The sequence below is a fragment of the Salvelinus alpinus genome, chromosome 16 (genome assembly GCF_045679555.1).
Source record: "Salvelinus alpinus chromosome 16, SLU_Salpinus.1, whole genome shotgun sequence".
In the NCBI taxonomy this organism is placed as follows: Eukaryota; Metazoa; Chordata; class Actinopteri; order Salmoniformes; family Salmonidae; genus Salvelinus; species Salvelinus alpinus.
The window spans coordinates 32,815,270-32,836,297 of NC_092101.1; the positions used below are offsets into that span (position 1 = coordinate 32,815,270).

Here is a 21,028-nt window from a genome sequence, read left to right on the forward strand (position 1 = left end):
AGATCTTCATTGTAAAGGGTTTAAACACTGTTCCCCATGCTTGTTCAATGAACCATAAACAATTAATGAACATGCACCTGTGGAACAGTCATTAAGACACTAACAGCTTACAGACGGTAGGCAATTAAGGTCACAGTTATGAAAAGTTAGGACACTAAAGAGGCCTTTCTACTGACTGAAAAACACCAAAAGAAAGATGCCCAGGGTCCTTGCTCATCTGCGTGAACGTGCCTTAGGCATGCTGCAAGGAAGGATGAGGACTGCAGATGTGGCCAGGGTAAGAAATTGCAATGTCCGTACCGTGAGACGCCTAAGACAGCGCTACAGGGAGACAAGGCGGACAGTTATTCGTCCTCGCAGTGGCAGACCACGTATAACACTTGCGCAGGATCAGTACATCCGAACATCACACCTGCGGGACAGGTACAGAATGGCAACAACTGCCCGAGTTACACCAGGAACGCACAATTCCTCCATCAGTGCTCAGACTGTCTGCAATAAGGCTGAGAGAGGCTGGACTGAGGGCATGTAGCCCTGTTGTAAGGCAGGTCCTCACCAGACATCACCGGCAACAACGTCGCCTATGGGCATAAACCCACCGTCGCTGGACCAGACAGCACTGGCAAAAAGTGCTCTTCACTGACGAGTCACGGTTGTGTCTCACCAGGGGTGATGGTCAGATTCGTGTTTATCGTCGAAGGAATGAGCGGTACACTGAGGCCTGTACTCTGGAGCGGGATCGATTTGGAGGGGGAGGGTCCGTCATGGTCTGGGGCGGTGTGTCCCAGCATCATCGGACTGAGCTTGTTGTCATTGCAGGCAATCTCAACGCTGTGCGTTACAGGGAAGACATCCTCCTCCCTCATGTGGTACCCTTCCTGCAGGCTCATCCTGACATGACCCTCCAGAATGACAATGCCACCAGCCATACTGCTCGTTCTGTGCGTGATTTCCTGCAAGACAGGAATGGCAGTGTTCTGCCATGGCCAGCGAAGAGCCCGAACCTCAATCCCATTGAGCTCGTCTCGGACCTGTTGGATTGGAGGGTGAGGGCTAGGGCCATTCCCCCAGAAATGTCCGGAAACTTGCAGGTGCCTTGGAAGAGTGGGTTAACATCTCACAGCAAGAACTGGCAAATCTGGTGCAGTCCATGAGGAGGAGATGCACTGCAGTACTTAATGCAGCTGGTGGCCACACCAGATACTGACTGTTACTTTTGATTTTGACCTCGCCTTTGTTCAGAGACACATTATTCCATTTGTTAGTCACGTCTGTGGAACTTGTTCAGTTTGTCTCAGTTGTTGAATATTATGTTCATACAAATATTTACTTTAGGTTTGCTGAAAATAAACGCGGTCGACAGTGAGAGGACGTTTCTTTTTTTGCTGAGTTTAGTAGGCCTAGCCTATTAAAAGCTGATGGGATGCTCCTCTATTTAGTAGAGGCCATCACTCTGTTCTCACGCAATTGCAAAGCCTTTAGAAATGTTGTGCAACATAAGCACATGATTTCTCATTAAGTGTTTGATTAGATTTTTTATTACATTTGCATTGATGTCAGAGTGATTAGAGGGACAATATATTGCTGGGTACCAGGCAGTTTTAGCAAGTTTGGTAGGCTACTAATACCCATCAGCAGCATCAGAGCTTGGAGAAGCCTAATTACTGTGACAAAACGGTCATTCGGAATTGACCGTCTTCATGACTCGTGACCGCCGTTGTGGTGGTAATTCGGTCACCGTAACAGCCCTAGTCACGCAGCCGAGGTCCAGTGGAAGGTTCTCCACCACTTTAACATACAATGCAAAACTAATGCATAACAGCACCTCAGATTTACCATTAGCTTTTTTGTCTGTGACCAGGCTTACGATTCGAACACACCGACAGCGTCATTGCACAAAATAGTACGCAGCCTCATCTGGATATGTATGCAATACAAGTTAAACATTCAACTTCTGCTACCATTTCTGTTAAGCCGTCTACGCATACAGTTTGACGCATTCATTCGATAAATCCAGCGTATACATCACACCGAATGCACTGCAACTGCCTCTGCAACGCAATGCTGCAAGGCAAACGCCGCGTTTCATTGGAAATGAATTGAAATTCTGGTGTACCAAAATGCATTGATGCTGTCGGTGTGTTGGAAGCGATACTCTTGGTCCTGGATGTTAAGTTCATGTTTTAAGTATCCCTATATTTCTGTTATTACGGGGCTATCACTCAGTCAAGAGTGCGCATGCGCAGGAAGTCTAGTCGTTGATGGACCTAGCCTTGAGTGAAATGGCTACCTTGTAGTGTGTTCATATAGTAAACTTTGTTAAACTGGAACCTTCTCGTTGTGTCATTTCGAGTTAACACTGGAAACACGCCCCGATTGGCTGATTCAGATGTCATTGACATGGGTAATCAGACTTCCCCCTGAGCGACTAGAGAGACACCATCAGTTGGCAGTGAGCACTAAGAAGGCTACATTTAGAACAGGGTTCACACGGTAAAATCAAGACAACAGTAGTAAGGGTCAGTGAGAGACGTAGCTGGCCTTGGGGAAATACCCCTGAACTGCGCCTGTATAGTATCAATACCAGGAAACAAAGAGACTGCTGTACTGTACAAAATGTATTCACTAACTTCATTGATTACAAATATTTGTGCAACTTATAGCTAGCTAGTAAGCGAAGATAGGAACCTTGTATTATTCACTATTCTCTGAAATATTCAGGCGAGGATGAGAGGAATCGAGCACAGATTGAGACTCACCAATAGTCTCTCACCTATAGGTTTAGGGCCTAGGGGAAGGGGTTAGGTTTAGGGTCAAGGGATTAGGGCCAAGGGGAAGGGGTAATGGTTAGGGCCAAGGGGAAGGGGTAATGGTTAGGGCCAAGGGGAAGGGGTAATGGTTAGGGCCAAGGGGAAGGGGTAATGGTTAGGGCCAAGGGGAAGGGGTAATGGTTAGGGCCAAGGGGAAGGGGTAATGGTTAGGGCCAAGGGGAAGGGGTAATGGTTAGGGCCAAGAGGAAGGGGTTATGGTTAGGGGGAAGGGGAAGGAGTTTAGGGCATAGGGGAAGGGGTTAGGTCCAAGGGGTAGGGAGTGAATTGAGACGGGCTATTCCAGAGAGTTGACTCTTACAAAAGGCCAATAATAGTCTCTCCCTTTTTAAGCTTGTCCCCAGGCTATTGTGTACAGGAAGTGTCCAGTGCACGAGAGTACTCACCTTGAGCTGCTTCTCGTTCTTCTTGCGGAAGTCCTCCCACTCGTTAACTATGCGTCCCCAGAGGATCCAGGAGTCCTCCTCCAGGTGAGACAGATTGGAGGAGGCCGAGGAGCTGGACACCAGGCTGGAGACGCTGTTCCTCCTGGAGCCGTTCACAGAGCGGAGGGACTTACTGTCCGTCTCCAGCAACCTAGAGACACAAACACAACATGCATGAGCTTCTCTTGCCACATGACCAGCATATAACCATTATACTCAGGCATACATGATCTCCAATGAGAGACATTACGATGGGAGTTCGGACTGAATGAGAGAGCATTTCATTCTATGTTCGGAGGTGAAGGCAGCTCAAATTACGGACGACAGATATAGATTATTTAATGTAGCTTTAACTGCTAATGTACCAAATCAAGAATAAACACACGTAACTGGTCAATCTGAAATGTTTCATTAGTGTCAATAGATAGATAGTCACTGTAATGGTTAGCTGTGCCACTAGAGATTCTGGGTTCAAGTCCAGGCTCTGTCGCAGCCGGCCGCGACCGGGAGACCCATGGGGTGACGCACAATTGACCCAGCGTCGTCCGGGTTAGGGGAGGGTTTGGCCGGAAGGGATGTCCTTGTCCCATCACGCACTAGCGACTCCTGTGGCGGGCCGGGACCAGTGCACGCCGACACGTGTACAGTGTTTCCTCCGACACATTGGTGCAGCTGGCTTCCAGGTTAAGTGGGCATTGTGTCAAGAAGCAGTGCGGTTTAGTTGGGTTTCGGAGATAGGACGGCTCTCGACCTTCGCCTCTCCCGAGTCCGTACGGGAGTTGCAGCGATGAGACGAGACTAACTACCAATTGGATACCACGAAATTGGGGAGAAAAAGGGTATAAATAAAAATAATTTAATAAATAGATAGTCACTGTTACAGTAGAAAGGATCAGACATGCATTGATATGGGCAGTGTGGGTTTACTTTACACTGGGTAAATGCTTGAGGCAAGTAGCCCAATAACTGATGCTGAACATTTATCCAAATCGTGGCACTGGTAGACGGTGAAGCCACTAAATTCTAGCGCAGTGCTAAAAATGGAAACGCTCATTCAATGCAGAAGAATTTGCAGTGAGATATAGTACAGCTTTATGACAGAGCCATAGCCAAGGAGAGCCCACTGCAACAGCATCCCCAGTGATGATGGGAGAATAGCCAGCTGCCAGCTCTGAGCCCTGGATGTAGGGTCAATGGGGTTACAGACAGTACTAGGGACAAAGTGCATCTCTTAAAAAAGGTTGGCAGGACAACACATCCTTTCACAGCACTTCTGTTTGTTTCCTAAAAGAAATGCAATGAACATGGTGGATAGTAAAGCCTTGAACAACCATCATGATCACTATATCAGGGTCACTACTATATCAGTCAGACTGATATTTCATGGAACATTTAACTTGCATTAATGTCCCAAGTGTCGCAAGTGACAGAAAGCAAAGTGGACTTAGACAGTTGATTAACTATTACTTCAATGAGATCCTACATTTGACCTTAACCCAAAACATGACCATAAAAAAAAAAAGCTATGAAACGTCAACAGTAAAGTGGGTCAATACAAAGTAGCCTAAATAACTACCTGGCATCTGGTCTCATCTATTTGATTGAAAACATTCCTGAAAGTGGGTTGGTGAGAAAAAGCTGCAGGAGTATGTTTAAGTTCACAGCAGACTGACCTTGTATCACTGTATCAATTTATGTGCCAATTTGTTTGTCACTGGAGCTGTAAGACTGAAGTTAACAGACACTGGATCATGTTCATTAGGGAACGGAACAAAACACATTTTAAAACAAATTGAAACAGAAAACGCAAATTAGCATTTCTCATCAGACAAGTCCAGGCAGTCCATCCCTGTTTCAGTCAGTTGTCTTTCCGTTTAGTTCCATATGAACAGGACCCAGGGCTGTGAGAGGGAACCATGCCTCCCAACCTATGCAGTGCTGACGAGCCCATGTGTGTCCCAAATGGCAACCTATTCCCTATGTAGTTCTGGTCAAAAGTAGTGCACTTCATAGGGAATAGGGTGCCATTTGAGAAGAGGCTATGGCCTATGCTGGGACACAGAGGCTCAGAAACCTGAACTCAGAAAAAGTGCCTGGGCCTCTCGGCTCCAGGGTGACGTCACTGGGAGTGCTCCCAGACTGGGTAGGGTTACAGCCATATTTGGGTCAGGAGGAAGGGGGCCAGGGTAGGCCTGTGTTACAGGGACAGCTAGGAGATCCCCAGCAAGGGTTTTACATTTAGGACATACATTCAACATGTTGGGAAAGGTAGTAAATATTGCAGATGAATAATACTGTGTCGTAAGAATAATTTAAAAACAGTGATAGCTGCTTGCTTAATTAAAACATAGCTTTGCTTTCAAAGGCAACAGATCTAGAAAGCAGTAGGCTAGATACCAGACTATGTATCATGAGAGGCCTAAAAAGTGACAAGGCTGTTGCTAAATGTAGAGCCCAATGTCATCACAGCTATAATGGGATGTGAGGGAATACACTACTAAGATATATGCTAAAGGTTTAAGCCATCCTAACAGGACGCAATGTTGCAGTAGCAGCCCATGGCTTCTAGCAAACATGCAAGATAACACTGAGTGTGTTCTTAAGAGGCCGTGTGGAAGTAGGAAGGGTAGGGAATGTTGACGTCATTGATAAGGTTAGCCACTGGCCTCAGTGGCCTGTAACGATTCACTTTCCGCTAACCTAAAAAGTCTATGAGTTGTAGGCCTAAAGCAACAAATGTAGCCTAGAACATGGAACAAACAATCCATTTCAACCATGGATGAAGAACCGTCCACATATTCTCCTCTCCCTCTCTCCTTGGTAGATTTCATCACACTGTCATTTTCAGAAAATTTCCAAATGTTGATACACTGTTTATTCTAGGCACACACTGACAGTCAGAAAACCTGAATTTCCCATGTAGCCTAGTCACTGCTCCTCCGCTAATAATTCACCAGTCGACAAAACATTCCATGTTGGGTTCTCACAGATGGCTCAAATGGCTCAAAACAAATACATCAAACCATTGTAATTTACTGAAAAGATCCAGTACAGCACAGAGATTCGTAGGAGGAAAAACAGAGGATACAAAGGAACTATTTAAACAAGTTGCTCTGTCGCCAAAATAATCCATGTCAGTTAGACTTTGTCCTCAGTTATGGCCTCTCGGTAACGAGAAGAGAGCCATGGCATCTAGAAAGAGAAGTTAGGATCCTCGTGCTGCTTACCAGGATAAACTCATGGTGCTGTCTTCATGTCTTTGATGTGTAGTTAGAAGATCCAGAGAAGCTACCAGCCTTTGCCTAGTGAACTGGCTGAACTGAGTCTGGCACTAGTCTCTCTCAAACGCAAACCTCTTATCTACTTTGCACAGTACAAAGGCCTTCCCCTTCTCAGTGTGTGTGTGTGTGTGTGTGTGTGTGTGTGTGTGTTGCATTACATTAGTATCTGTGATACTGCATTGATCTCAAAGTACACAAGTCTTCCCTCGGTGCTCATAGATGTATAAAAACCTACTTTTGATGCACCTGCAGATCAGTGTCTTCCTGCTCAGTCAGAAAGTGAGGGTATCTAGGCCTTTACATAAAACTAAGATATATAAAATAATGGACTGGCAGTTTTTCTATCTTGTTCTCATCCATTTTGGTATTTAAAAAGGGGAGAAACAAGGAATTTCAACATCAGTGTGACATCATACAACTTTTTTAAATTATTTCTTTTGTTGAAAGATTATTCCTGCAATGAATGTGTACTTCTTCAAAGACACAGTGCTGGTTCGGAGGATACAACTTATTTTCTATGGGAGTTAATTAAATTGATCAGATTGGAAAAACTTTGTAATCTCCGATAAAAATGTAACATTTCTGTAGACGAGTCATTTTCAAACCCCAGTCACGATGATCCTCAAGACTATACCTCCTACCCTTGACACTGCAACAATAGCTCTGAATGTCGTGCTTTTTGGTCCACCAGCCACTCATATTTTTTACCAGTAATTTGCCATAATTACATAACACAAAAAAGCAGATGGCCATGCTTTGTAATGTTTCTAAAACAAATGTATTAGTAACAGGTAATGTGGTATATTGCTCAATTACAAAACGTGTGACCCGAGTGTTTTAATCAAAATATAAGGGACAAAATCTTCAGCTGCCCCTTTAAAGCGGGAGGTTACCACGGTAACAGGGCCACTCGAGTCCTGTCACGTGTGTCTGTGTGCATGTGTGAGATTTGGGATCTGATTAGGGAGTCTTCACTATCAGTTGAAGCAGCAGACAAACAAACGTTGAAAAGCAACCCGAGCTTGTGAACAAAACAAATGTAAATAGCCAAGAAACACGAGGACAAAGTCTCACTCTGCAGACTTGAGTAAATTAGACCGTCTTTTATGCCTGTACGCAGCACCTCCAAAAATGTATCTATCAGCACTTAATTCATTGCACACAGCTCCCCTGCCAGGCAGTATTGCTGCACGAGGTGGGATATACAGTAGGATTAGTATATCTTTGTGCAATTAGCAGCTATGAAACAAAACAGCAGAAATACTTTGAAAACAGCTACTACAGCCTTTTCTAACCCCAACATGTACTCAAAATTGACTTGACTATTTTTATTTGCAAATGTAATAGTGGAGGTGTCATAATACCCATAAAACCTTGCGGTCAAACAGGGAAATGGTTCTATTCGTTTTTCCACCATTGATTTTTCCCATAGGGAATTTTAAAAACACTTAAAATAATGGCTGTGTTGTGTGTAGGCTTACCCTGGCGTGACATTTTGAAAACCATGTATATCTCTCTTGCATAGGGAAAAATAAATAGTGGAAAAACGATTGGAACCATTTCCTTGTTTGACTGCTATGTTTTATGGGTATTATGACACCTGTTATGACTCATAAGGTGGTACTCTATGCTTGCACTGTAGAGCCTTGCAAATTGACCACCCGCCAACGTGGCTGGTGAAATAGACATTCTTAACCGCCAACACCTAAATTGACCCCCTGGAGGGAGACTGATGCAGGAGGGAGGGGCAGCAGGGACATGTGCCAAATGAAAGAGGCCAGCTGTAGCCCTGCTTGAACTAAACACCACACCTGCTGTCCACCCTCTGTTGAGGAAGGTGCTTAGAGGTCTGTCCAGGACAATGAAAAGTTGACCTTTCCCCCCTATAATTACTTTGAACAGGAGGAGACATCGCCACGCTGTTGTCTTCAATCATGTTGTAGTGACTTCTGAATAATAAAATCAGCGATCTAAGAGGTTAAGAATCACTACTTCTGACTGCTCCTCTACTCAGTTGATGTCTTAACGGATGTTAGCCAAGCTTTATAAAGCATAAGGAAAACAGACCTATTCAAATATCATTCTCACTTCTCCTTCTCTCACACGGCAGACTGTTCAGAAGATTCAGCCAGTATTAGCTTTCATTAACTGTGTCCTACTACTACAACTCATCATCTCAGCCCCATGAGCATCGCTCTCACACTTCAGACAGATCAGTACAGCCACATCTCACAGGGCTCTGACTGCAGTCTTCTTCATTTGCGATTTCCATACTGAGTCGTCATCCCAAATGGCAACCTATTCCCTTTATAGTGCACTACTTTTGATCAGGGCCCATCTCAGCGAGTCACCTGCTGCACTTCTCAGGCCTTGTTCTTTCCATGTCAACACTCAGAATGCTCATAAAAGCAGGGTGAGAGCCACAGGACGGAGAGAAAAGGGTAGAGTGGAGGGGACAGCAGTGGCTGTGTGTTGAGTCCTAATGCACTTATCTTGTTTCAGCTAATGAACACTTCAGGGACAGACAATGTGGCTGTAGGCCTACTTTTGCTTAGATCATTGTGAAAATGTCTTTGTAGCCACTGTCAGTCACTGTTATTGTTAGACAATTAAGATTGATATAACCACTGCCTTTGTCACTGGTCTAATCAATGCAAATGTTGTACATGAAAAGAGGAAAGGGAACAAAAACGTATTCATATGTTGACAGAACTTGATTTAATAATTCATAGTTGGCACTCACCTGTTCTGCTCCTCCAGCTTGGCGAGCAGCTCCAGTTCATCTGGGCTGAGTTTAGCCGGCGATGCCGACGTGGGAGACGGGGAGAGGGATGTTGAGGAGGCGGCTGTGGTGGTCTGCAGGGACGAGGGCACCGTTGCAATCTGGCTAGACGAGGTGGCAACCTGGCTAGCCATCTGACTAACCGTGTGTGACACAGAGTTCTTCACCCATGAGAGAGTAGAACTCAGCTTGCCTGCAACCTTGTCAGTCGCCACCTGTGGAGAGAAGCATGTGAGCTGTAGGAGGGATTTACAAGTACACTTCCTTCCTTCTGTCTGTTTTATGTATTTTGGGCTCTCTTTCCTGCAATGTTAAAGTTTATGAACACTGTCAATAGTCCTTTTTGTTCTCTGGCTGTCCAACCATCTCTAGACATATTAGAACACTGATTTGTGACTGTTACTGTGTAGTAAGGCTTTTCTTGGTGTGGATCCATGCTTCATCTAACGACTGTCTCGTTTTTTTTCTTCATCACACTGATGCATCAAGAATTTACAATACACAGACTATTAAATGCAAAAGCCGCAGCTTGAAGGAAGAAAGACAAACTGGTCTCAGTAGGTCATTGATACAGTGCATTTAGAAAGTATTAATACCCCTGGACTTATTTCACATTGTGTTGTGTTGCAGCCTGAATTCAAAATTGATTAAATAGATTTTTCCAACCATCTACGCACAATACTAAATAATGACAAAGTGAAAACATGTTTATTTTATTGAAAATGAAACACATCGAATTTACATAAGAATTCAGACCCCTGAGTTAATACATATTAGAAACACCTTTGGCAGCAATTAAGCTATGAGTCTTTCTGGTTAAGTCTGGAAGAGCTTTGCAGACCTGGATTGTAGAATATTTGCACATTATTCTTTTTTAAATTCTTCAAGCTCTGCCAAGTTGTTTGTTGATCATTGCTAGACAGCCATTTTCAAGTCTTGCCATAGATTTTCAAGACGATGTAAGTAAAAACTGCAACTAAGCCACTCAGGAAGTCGCCTTGGTAAGCTATTCCAGTGTATATTTGGCCTTGTGTTTTAAGTTATTGTCCTAATGAAAAGGTGAATTTGCCTCCCAGTGTGTTGGAAAGCAGACAACCAGGTTTTACTCTAGGATTTTGCCTGTGCTCTATTCCATTTATTTTTATTAAAAAAAGAACTCCCCAGTCCTTGCCAATGATAAGCATACCCATAACATGATGCAGCCACAACCATGCTTGGGAAAAAATGAAGAGTGATACTCAGTGATGTGTTGGATTTGCCCAACACATAACACTTTGTATTCAGGACATAAGGTTAATTTCTTTGCCACATTTTTGGCAGTTTTACTTTAGTGCCTTATTGCAAACAGGATGCATGTTTGGGAATATTTTCTATTCTGTACAGGCTTCCTTCTCACTCTGTCATTTAGGTTAGTATTGTGGATTAACTACAATGTTGATCCATGCTGTTTTCTCCTATCACAGCTATAAGACTCTGTAACTGTTTTAAAGTTACCATTGCCTCATGGTGAAATCCCTGAGTGGTTTCCTTCCTCTCCGGCAACTGAGTTAGGAAGGACGCCTGTATCGTTGTAGTGACTGGGTGTATTGATACACCATCCAAAGTGTAATTAATAACTTCCCCATACTCAAAGAAATATTCAACAGCTGCTTTTTTTTTTTTTTTTTTTTTTCCACCCATCTACCGATAGGTGCCCTTCTTTGCAATGTATTGAAAAACCTCCCTGGCCTTTGTGGTTGAATCTGTGTTTGAAATTCACTGCTCGACTTAGGGGCCTTATAGATAATTGTATGTGTGGGGTACAGAGATGAGGCAGTCATAAAAAATAATGTTAAACAAAAATCCATGCCACTTATGTGACATTTTTACACCTGAACTTATTTAGGCTTGCCATAACAAAGGGGTTGAATACTTATTGACTTAACGCAATTTTTTTGTACATTTGTAAAATGTCTATAAACATAAATCCACTGACATTATGGGGTATTGTGTGTAGGCCAGGCTGTAACACAACAAACTGTGGAAAAAGTCAAGGGGTGTGAATACTGTCTTAAGACACTATACATATTGAATGTATTCAGTTACATCACACCACTCACTCCAATGAAACTGACACCACTAGTGAGAATGTTGTGAGATCCAATGGTCTATACTATAGTCTAAGCAACACTCCAGTTCTTCTCCTAACCTAACAGAATGACACCACGGCTCAACTCCGTCTTTTGAAAAATAGTCTCAAAAGAAGTTTGCGGTGTGTCTTCCGTTACTTTGCAGGGTCATATGCTGATCACAGTGTCAGGGCAGACAGGGTCAAAGTTCTGTTTCTCCTCCTGAGATATTCAACACAGCACAGTGCTGCCTGGCACCAACAGGAGTTGGTTAAATCTTTCCTTTCAACTGTAGTCCGCAAGATAAGAGCCTCTGGAATTCACCTGACAGCGGGTGGCTCAGAACAACGTCAGTCACCAACTCATGTCACATCAAACTTAGAGTGCACTACTAGAGACGTAAGTTTGACCTCAAGAGGAAGTCTGAGGAACCTCAGTCATCAAGCAGGTTTTTGTTGTTCTGTCAAAAATGGTGAGTCACTTGATTTCTAGATCATTGCAAATATTCCCTGATCGTCAATTTCCTTATAAATCAGCACAATAATAATCCATGTTCAAGCGAGCGGGAAATACTGTATCAGTGCTGAGGAAAAATACAATCTTATCACCCTCTCAGAATGACATTTACACAGTACAGTTTCCACAAGCTATAGGCCTAATCATAATGTCTGTTGCAAACAAAAATACATTTAGTGTTGAGAACAACTAACTAGTCTGCATGTTGTTTTGGCTGACAAACTTAAGCCCATGGCTCTACCCAGTCCCTTGACGCAAAACGTTTCGAAAGCAGCAGCTGTTACCATTCTGCTGGAATGAAAATACAGACAGCTGTTTCTCTGGAGAGAAGACGCCTACGTCCCCACCTGCTACATATTTCTATCTAGTGCTGTGGTGATACAAATGTTAGAGTGACGCAAATTTGACTGTTGAGTGACTGAAATAGAGGATCATTGTATTAGACCTAGGTGGCGTATATATTCAGTCTTGGAGAGCAACACTGATTGACATAATGCTATTTCATCTCTGGGAAACGAGTCACGACTTCACACTAACCATATCCTGTCATTTAGATCTGCAGTACTAATGAGGCCTGACTGACATCTTTAGAGATAAATCCTCAAAAGGAAACCCCTTCTTGAAAGGCTAACCTCAAGTCACTTACTCAATTTACACACAAGCCCACGGGAGCAGATGATATTGCTACCAGAGAGTCTCAGAGGCGTGTTCTGAAAAGTAACAACTCCTCAGCTCTTCTTCCTGGACCGTCTACATCATTTATACATAGAGGCAATTTGCTGCGTTGTGAGAATGCCAGAGCAGAGCTGAATCCGAGTCGACATCCACCAAAACCTCATGCATTTTGAGTTACTGTAGCTTAATGAGGAAGAATATAGAGCTGGAGCGCCGTCCCATAGTGAGCCTCAGAGAGTGTTTGATTTCTTTCCTTCTCATCTGCTGGGCCAGTTCATTAATTAAAACAACAGCATGGTCTTTAAGTGCTCCAGAGTCCTAACGTTAACCCGTTTAAAGGTCTTATTCACATCGGCTACAGAGAACGTGATCACACAGTTGTCCGGAACAGCTGGTGCTCTCATGCATGGTTCAATGTTGCTTGCCTCGAAGCAAGCATAGAAGGCATTTAGCTCATCTGGTAGGCTTGTGTCACTGGGCAGCTTGCAGCTGGGTTTCCCTTTATAACCCGTGATAGTTTGCGAGCCCTGCCACATCCCGATAAGCGCCCGAGCAGGTGTAGTAGGATTTGATCTTGGCCCTGTATTGACGCTTTGCCTGTTTGATAGTTCATCGGAGGGCATAGCGGGATTTCTTATCAGTGTCCGGATTAGTGTCCCGCTCCTTGAAAGCAGCAGCTCTAGCCTATAGCTCAGTGCGGATGTTGCCTGTCTACCTGGCTTCTGGTTGTGATATGCATGCACGGTCACTGTGGGAACAACGTCACCGATGCATTAATGAAGCCGGTGACTGACATGGTAAACTCCATGCTATCGGATGAATCCCGGAACATGTACAGTATATCGTTTCCATATTACCCACAGATACAGTGCATTCGGAAAGTATTCAGACCCATCCCTTTTTAAACATGTTGTTATGTTATAGCCTTATTCTAAAATGGATTAAATAAAAACAAATCCACAGCAATTTACACACCACACCCCATAATGACAAAGCGAAAACAGGTTTAGAAATGTTGGCAAATTTATAAAAAGTAAAAACAGAAATACCTAAATTACATAAGTACTTAGACCCTTTGCTATGAGACTTTCTACAACTTGATTGGAGTCCACTTGAGGTAAATTCAATTGATTGGACATGATTTGGAAAGGCACAGACACCTGTCTATATAAAGGTCCCACAGTTGACAGTGCATGTCAGAGCAAAAACCAAGCCATAAGGTCGAAGGAATTGTCCGTAGAGCTCCGAGACAGGATTGTGTCGAGGCACATATCTGTGGAAGAGTACCAAAAAAATTCTGCAGCATTGGGGGATGTTTTTCGGTGGCAGAGACTGGGAGACTAGTCAGGATCAAAAGGGAAAGACGAACGGAGCAAAGTACAGCGAGATCCTTGATGAAAACCTGCTCCAAAGTACTCAGTACCTCAGACTGGGGGCGAAGGTTCCCCTTCCAACAAGACACTCACCCTAAGCACACAGCTAAGACAACGCAGGACTGGCTTCGGGACAAGTCTCAGAATGTCCTTGAGTGGCCCAGCCAGAGCCCAAACATCTCTGGAGAGACCTAAAAATAGCTTTGTAGCGACGTTCCCCAACCAACCTGGCAGAGCTTGAGAGGAACTGCAGAGAATTGGATAAACTCCCCAAATACAGGTGTGCCAAGCTTGTAGCGTCATACCCAAGACAATTACAACAATACTGAATGAACACTTATTTTAACTTAATATAATACATCAATAAAATCAATTTAGCCTCAAATAAATAATGAAACATGTTCAATTTGGTTTAAATAATGCAAAAACAAAGTGTTGGAGAAGAAAGTAAAAGTGCAATATGTGCCATGTAAGAAAGCTAACGTTCAAGTTCCTTGCTCAGAACATGAGAACATATGAAAGCTGGTGGTTCCTTCAATATTCTTCTTCAATATTCCCAGGTAAGAAGTTTTAGGTTGTAGTTATTATAGGAATTATAGGACTATTTCTCTCTATACGATTTGTATTTCATATACCTTTGACTATTGGATGTTCTTATAGGCACTTTAGTATTGCCAGTGTAACAGTATAGCTTCCATCCCTCTCCTCGCCGCTACCTGGGCTCAAACCAGGAACACATCGACAACGGCCACCCTCGAAGCAGCGTTACCCATGCAGAGCAAGGGGAACAACTACTCCAAGCCTCAGAGCGAGTGACGTTTGAAACGCTATTAGCGCGCAACCTGCTAACTAGCTAGCCATTTCACATCGGTTACACCAGCCTACTCTCGGGAGTTGATAGGCTTGAATTCATAAACAGCAAAGCTGCTGGCAAAACACACGAAAGTGCTGTTTGAATGAATGCTTACGAGCCTGCTGCTGCCTACCACCGCTCAGTCAGACTGCTCTATCAAATATCAAATCATAGACTTAATTATAACATAATAACACACAGAAATACGAGCCTTAGGTCATTAATATGGTCAAATCCGGAAACTATCATTTAGAAAATAAAACATTTATTCTTTCAGTGAAATACGGAACCGTTCTGTATTTTATCTAACGGGTGGCATCCATCAGTCTAAATATTCCTGTTACATTGCACAACCTTCAATGTTATGTCATAATTACGTAAAATTCTGGCAAATTAGTTCGCAACGAGCCAGGCGGCCCAAACTGTTGCATATACCCTGACTCTGCGTGCAATGAACGCAAGAGAAGTGACACAATTTCACCTGGTTAATATTGCCTGCTAACCTGGATTTCTTTTAGCTAAATATGCAGGTTTAAAAATATATATTCTGTGTATTGATTTTAAGAAAAGGCATTGATGTTTATGGTTAGCTACACATTGGAGCAACGATACGCACCGCATCGATTATATGCAACGCAGGACACACTAGATAAACTAGTAATATCATCAACCATGTGTAGTTAACTAGTGATTATGTTAAGATTGATTGTTTTTATAAGATACATTTAATGCTAGCTAGCAACTTACCTTGGCTTCTACTGCATTCGCGTAACAGGCAGGCTCCTCGTGGAATGCAATGTAATCAGGTGGTTAGAGCGTCGGACTAGTTAACTGTAAGGTTGCAAGATTGAATCACCCGAGCTGACAATGTAAAAATCTGTCGTTCTGCCCCTGAACGAGGCAGTTAACCTCTTTCAGCTAGGGGGCAGAATTTTTATGTTTGGAAAAATAACGTTCCCAAGGTAAACGGACTATTTCTCAGGTCCAGATGCTAGGATATGCATATAATTGACAGATTAGGATAGAAAACACTCTAAAGTTTCCAAAACTTTTAAAATATTGTCTGAGTATAACAGAACTGATTTTGCAGGCGAAAACCTGAGGAAATCCAACCCGGAAGTGCCTTTTATTTGGAAAAATCCCTGTTCCTTTGCCTGCCCCTCCATTTAAAGGGGTATCAACCAGATTCCCTTTCCAATGGCTTCCTCAGGCTGTGACCAGGCTTTAGACATAGTTTCAAGCTTTTATTTTGAAAAAATGAGCGAGATTTTTCAAAACGCATCAGGTGTCCTTTGATTAGTTCCTGCGCGCGAGAGATGTAGCTCAACATTTTCTTTCTCTGTAGTATTGAATAGGTTACCGTCCGGTTGAAATATTATCGATTATGCATGCTAAAAACAACCTGAGGATTGATTATAAAAAACGTTTGACATGTTTCTACAAACATTACGGATACTTTTTGGAATTTTCGTCTGCCTTTCAGGACCAGAACGAGCTTGTGGTTTTCTGAACATAACGCGCAAACCAAATGGCGGTTTTTGGTTATAAAACTAATCTTTATCGAACAAAATTAACATTTATTGTGTAACTGGGAGTCTCGTGAGTGCAAACATCAGAAGATTAGCAAAGGTAAGCGATTAACTTTATTGCTTTTCTGACTTTCGTGACCAAGCTAAATTTGCAGCTAGCTGTTCTTACTGTTTTGTCTAGTGATTGATAAACTCACAAACGCTTGGATTGCTTTCGCTGTAAAGCATATTTTCAAAATCTGACACGATAGGTGGATTAACAACAAGCTATGCTGTGTTTTGGTATATTTCACTTTTGATTACATGATTAAAAATATTTTTAGTATATATTTTTTTAATTTGGTGCTCTGCAATTCAGCGGTTGTTTAGGAAAATGATCCCTGTAAAGGGATCCGTGCGGCAAGAAGTTAACCCACCGTTCCTAGGCCGTCATTGAAAATAAGAATGTGTTCTTAACTGACTTGCCTAGTTAAATAAAGGTGTCAAAAAAAGTTTTAAAATAAAAATCGTCCAAATCGGTGTCAAAAATACCGATTTCCGATTGTTTGAAAACTTGAAAATCGGGACTAATTAAATCGCCCGTTCCGATTAATCGGTCGACCTATAATCTAGGCTATGTTAAGGACCCTAATAATGAACTATTTATAGCCTGCAGATGTTAAACACACACACATATAAGTTGGGTGAATTTTGGCCCATTCCTCCTGACAGAGCTGGTGTAACTGAGTCAGGTTTGTAGGCCTCCTTGCTCACACACACTTTCTCAGTTCTGCCCACAAATGTTCTATGGGATTGAGGTCAGGGCTTTGTGATGGCCACTCCAATATCTTGACTTTGTTGTCCTTAAGCCATTTTGCCACAACTTTGGAAGTGTGCTTGGGGTCATTGTCCATTTGGAAGACCCATTTGCGACCAAGCTTTAACTTACTGACTGATGTCTAGAGATGTTGCTTCAATACATCCACATCATTTTCATACCTCATGATGCCATTTATTTTGTGAAGTGCACCAGTCCCTCCTGCAGCAAAGCACCCCCACAACATGATGCTGCCACCCCCGTGCTTCACGATAGGGATGGTGTTCTTCGGATTGCAAGCCTCCCCCTTTTTCCTCCAAACATAACAATGGTCATTATGGCCAAACAGTTCTATTTTTGTTTCATCAGACCAGAGGACATTTCTCCAAATAGTACAATCTTTGTCCCCATGTGCAGTTGCAAACCGTAGTCTGGCTTTTTTATGCCGGTTTTGGAGCAGTGGCTTCTTCCTTGCTGAGCGGCCTTTCAGGTTATGTCGATACAGGACTCGTTTTACTGTGGATATAGATACTTTTGTACCGGTTCCCTCCAGCATCTTCACAAGGTCCTTGTTCTGGGATTGATATGCACTTCTTGCACCAAAGTACGTTCATCTCTTGGAGACAGAACGCGTTGTCCCATGGGGTTTATACTTGCGTACTATTGTTTGTACAGATGAACGTGGTACCTTCAGGCGGTTGGAAATTGCTCCCAAGGATGAACCAGACTTGGACGTCTGCAGAAAAAAAATCTGAGGTCTTTGCTGATTTCTTTTGATTTTCTCATGATGTCAAGCAAAGAGGCACTGAGTTTGAAGGTCGGCCTTGAAATACATCCACAGGTACACCTCCAATTGACTCAAATTATGTCAATTAGCCTATCAGAAGCTTCTAAACCCATGACATTTTCTGGAATTTTCCAAGCTGTTTAAAGGCACAGTCAATTTTATGTATGTAAACTTCTGACCCACTGGAATTGAGATACAGTGAATTATAAGTTAAATAATCTGTCTGTAAACAATTGTTGAAAAAATTACTTGTGTCATGCACATAGTAGATGTCAAAACTGACTTGCCAAAAGTATAGTTTGTTAACAAGAAATTTGTGGAGTGGTTGAAAAACGAGTTTTAATGACTCCAACCTTAGTGTATGTAAACTTCCGACTTCAACTGTACACACACACACCACGTTTAACTCAGCAACAAAGAAAAAAGAAACGTCCCTTTTTCAGGATCCTGTCATTCAAAGATAATTTGTAAAAATCCAAATAACTTCACAGATCTTCATTGTAAAAGGGTTTAAACACTGTTCCCCATGCTTGTTCAATGAACCATAAACAATTAATGAACATGCACCTGTGGAACGGTCATTAAGACACTAACAGCTTACAGACGGTAGGCAATTAAGGTCACAGTTATGAAAACTTAGGACACTAAAGAGGCCTTTCTACTGACTGAAAAACACCAAAAGAAAGATGCCCAGGGTCCTTGCTCATCTGCGCGAACGTGCCTTAGGCATGCTGCAAGGAAGCATGAGGACTGCAGATGTGGCCAGGGTAAGAAATTGCAATGTCCGTACCGTGAGACGCCTAAGACAGCGCTACAGGGAGACAGGACGGACAGTTAATCGTCCTTGCAGTGGCAGACCACGTGTAACACTTGCACAGGATCGGTACATCCGAACACCACACCTGCGGGACAGGTACAGAATTGCAACAACAACTGCCCGAGTTACACCAGGTACGCACAATTCCTCCATCAGTGCTCAGACTGTCCGCAATAGGCTGAGAGAGACTGGACTGAGGACTTGTAGGCCTGTTGTAAGGCAGGTCCTCACCAGACATCACCGGCAACAACGTCGTCTATGGGCACAAACTCACCGTCGCTGGACCAGCCACGACTGGCAAAAAGTGCTCTTCACTGACGAGTCACGGTTTTGTCTCACCAGGGGTGAGGGTCGGATTCGCGTTTAGCATCGAATGAATGAGCATTACACCGAGGACTATACTCTGGATCGGGATCGATTTGGAGGTGGAGGGTCCGTCATGGTCTGGGGCGGTGTGTCACAGCATCATCGGACTGAGCTTGTTGTCATTGCAGGCAATCTAAACGTTGTGCGTTACAGGGAAGACATCCTCCTCCCTCATGTGGTACCCTTTCTGCAGGCTCATCCTGACATGACCCTCAAGCATGACAATGGCACCAGCCATACTGCTCATTCTGTGCATGATTTCCTGCAAGACAGGAATGTCAGTGTTCTGCCATGGCCAGCGAAGAGCGTGGATCTCAATCCCATTGAGCACGCCTGGGACCTGTTGGATCGGAGGGTGAGGGCTAGGGCCATTCTCCCAAGAAATATCCGGGAACTTGCAGGTGCCTTGGTGGAAGAGTGGGGTAACATCTCACAGCAAGAACTGGCAAATCTGGTGCAGTCCATGAGGAGGAGATCCACTGCAGTACTTAATGTAGCTGGTGGCCACACCAGATACTGTTACTTTTGATTTTGACCTGTTGACCTGATACTGTTACTTTGTTCAGGTACACATTATTCAATTTCTGTTAGTCACATGTCTGTGGAACTTGTTCAGTTTATGTCTCAGTTGTTGAATCTTGTCATGTTCACACAAATATTTACACTAAGTTTGCTGAAAATAAACGCAGTTGACAGTGAGAGGACGTTTCTTTTTTTGCGGAGATAGATATCTCTATCAATATATCTATCTGAATTTAGATAGAACATTTGTGGTGTCTGTTTTAGTTTGTTTCCTTTCATGTTACACAGGCAGGTGTTACCCAGGCATCAATCGGTGTCTCACTAAAAAGCCAGGCTCTACTATACCACCCCCATGCATCCCGAATGGCACCCTATTCCCTATACAGTGCACTATATAGGGATAAGCCTTGAAAAGCAGTATTTCCCTTATGTTTTCTCCAACGTAAAACAAATCCAGCTATCAATTAAGCCTATTTTCCTAACTAATTAAATGCAGGGCTCTACCGCGCGACCATTTTACTCCCATATGCTCCTAAATATTCTGCTGTGCGACCTAGAATTTTTATTTAGGAGCACCAGTTCACCTAGAAAACAAAAATCACCCAGATGATAATTGTGGCAATGACACTGTACTGCAGCCCCTGAGTGCCATGGAGAATACACAGAGTGCAGATTCGTGACCGTCACGCTTGCACCATTACGACAAAGAAAACGGCTTGTTACCACAAATATTTTTCATTGTGCTCCTCAATTTCTTTCTGTGCTCCTACTTAGGCGCACACGTGATCCTTAAAAATAAAAAAAAGTCAATGTAGAGCCCTGACATGCTGTGAATTATCATAACTTTTTTCAGTAAATAAGCATGAGGAAAATCAACGTTTTACTTTACTCCATTGCTGTCACTTCTGGATAAGAAAAGAGAACAGAATATTATTTGTATTGCACCTGCACACAAACATACTTTCTCTACTCCACACGATAAGAACTCTAATCGCAGTGTGGCACAGTAGGGAGATTAGAAAACAATTTTAAAATGTGGGCCACCTTCAGAGAACGTACTACAGTGGCAAGAAACCCTTTGGATTTACCTCCAGTTCTGCATAAATTTGCCATACAATTTGATCTGATCTTCATCTAAGCCACAAGACAAACAAACAGTCTGCTTAAACTAATAACACAAACAATCATACGTTTTCATGTCTTTACTGACCACCGTGTAAACATTCACAGAGCAGGGTGGGAAAAGTATGTGAACCCTTGGATTTAATAACTGGTTGACCCTCCTTTTTGCAGCAATAACCTCAAACATTTTCTGTAGTTGAGGATCAGACCTGCACAAGTCAGTAGGAATTTTTGACCATTCTATATCA

The 21,028-nt window shown here is 43.0% G+C and overlaps 1 protein-coding gene across 3 annotated transcripts in view; it reads right to left on the reverse strand.

The window, feature by feature from the left end:
* The window catches only part of LOC139541369 (ecotropic viral integration site 5 protein homolog), a 68,093-nt gene that overhangs the window by 32,994 nt on the left and 14,071 nt on the right, over positions 1–21,028 (reverse strand). For 2 of the 3 annotated variants that reach the window (XM_071345957.1, XM_071345955.1), the window contains exons 2-3: positions 9,278–9,531; positions 3,215–3,404 (exon numbers count right to left, since the gene is read on the reverse strand). In XM_071345957.1, the coding sequence (XP_071202058.1) occupies positions 3,215–3,404; positions 9,278–9,450 (363 nt within the window). In that variant the 5' untranslated portion in view covers positions 9,451–9,531. Of the gene's footprint in view, positions 1–3,214; positions 3,405–6,480; positions 6,608–9,277; positions 9,532–21,028 lie in introns of those variants that run through there. The other variant, XM_071345956.1, reaches the window with a different exon arrangement.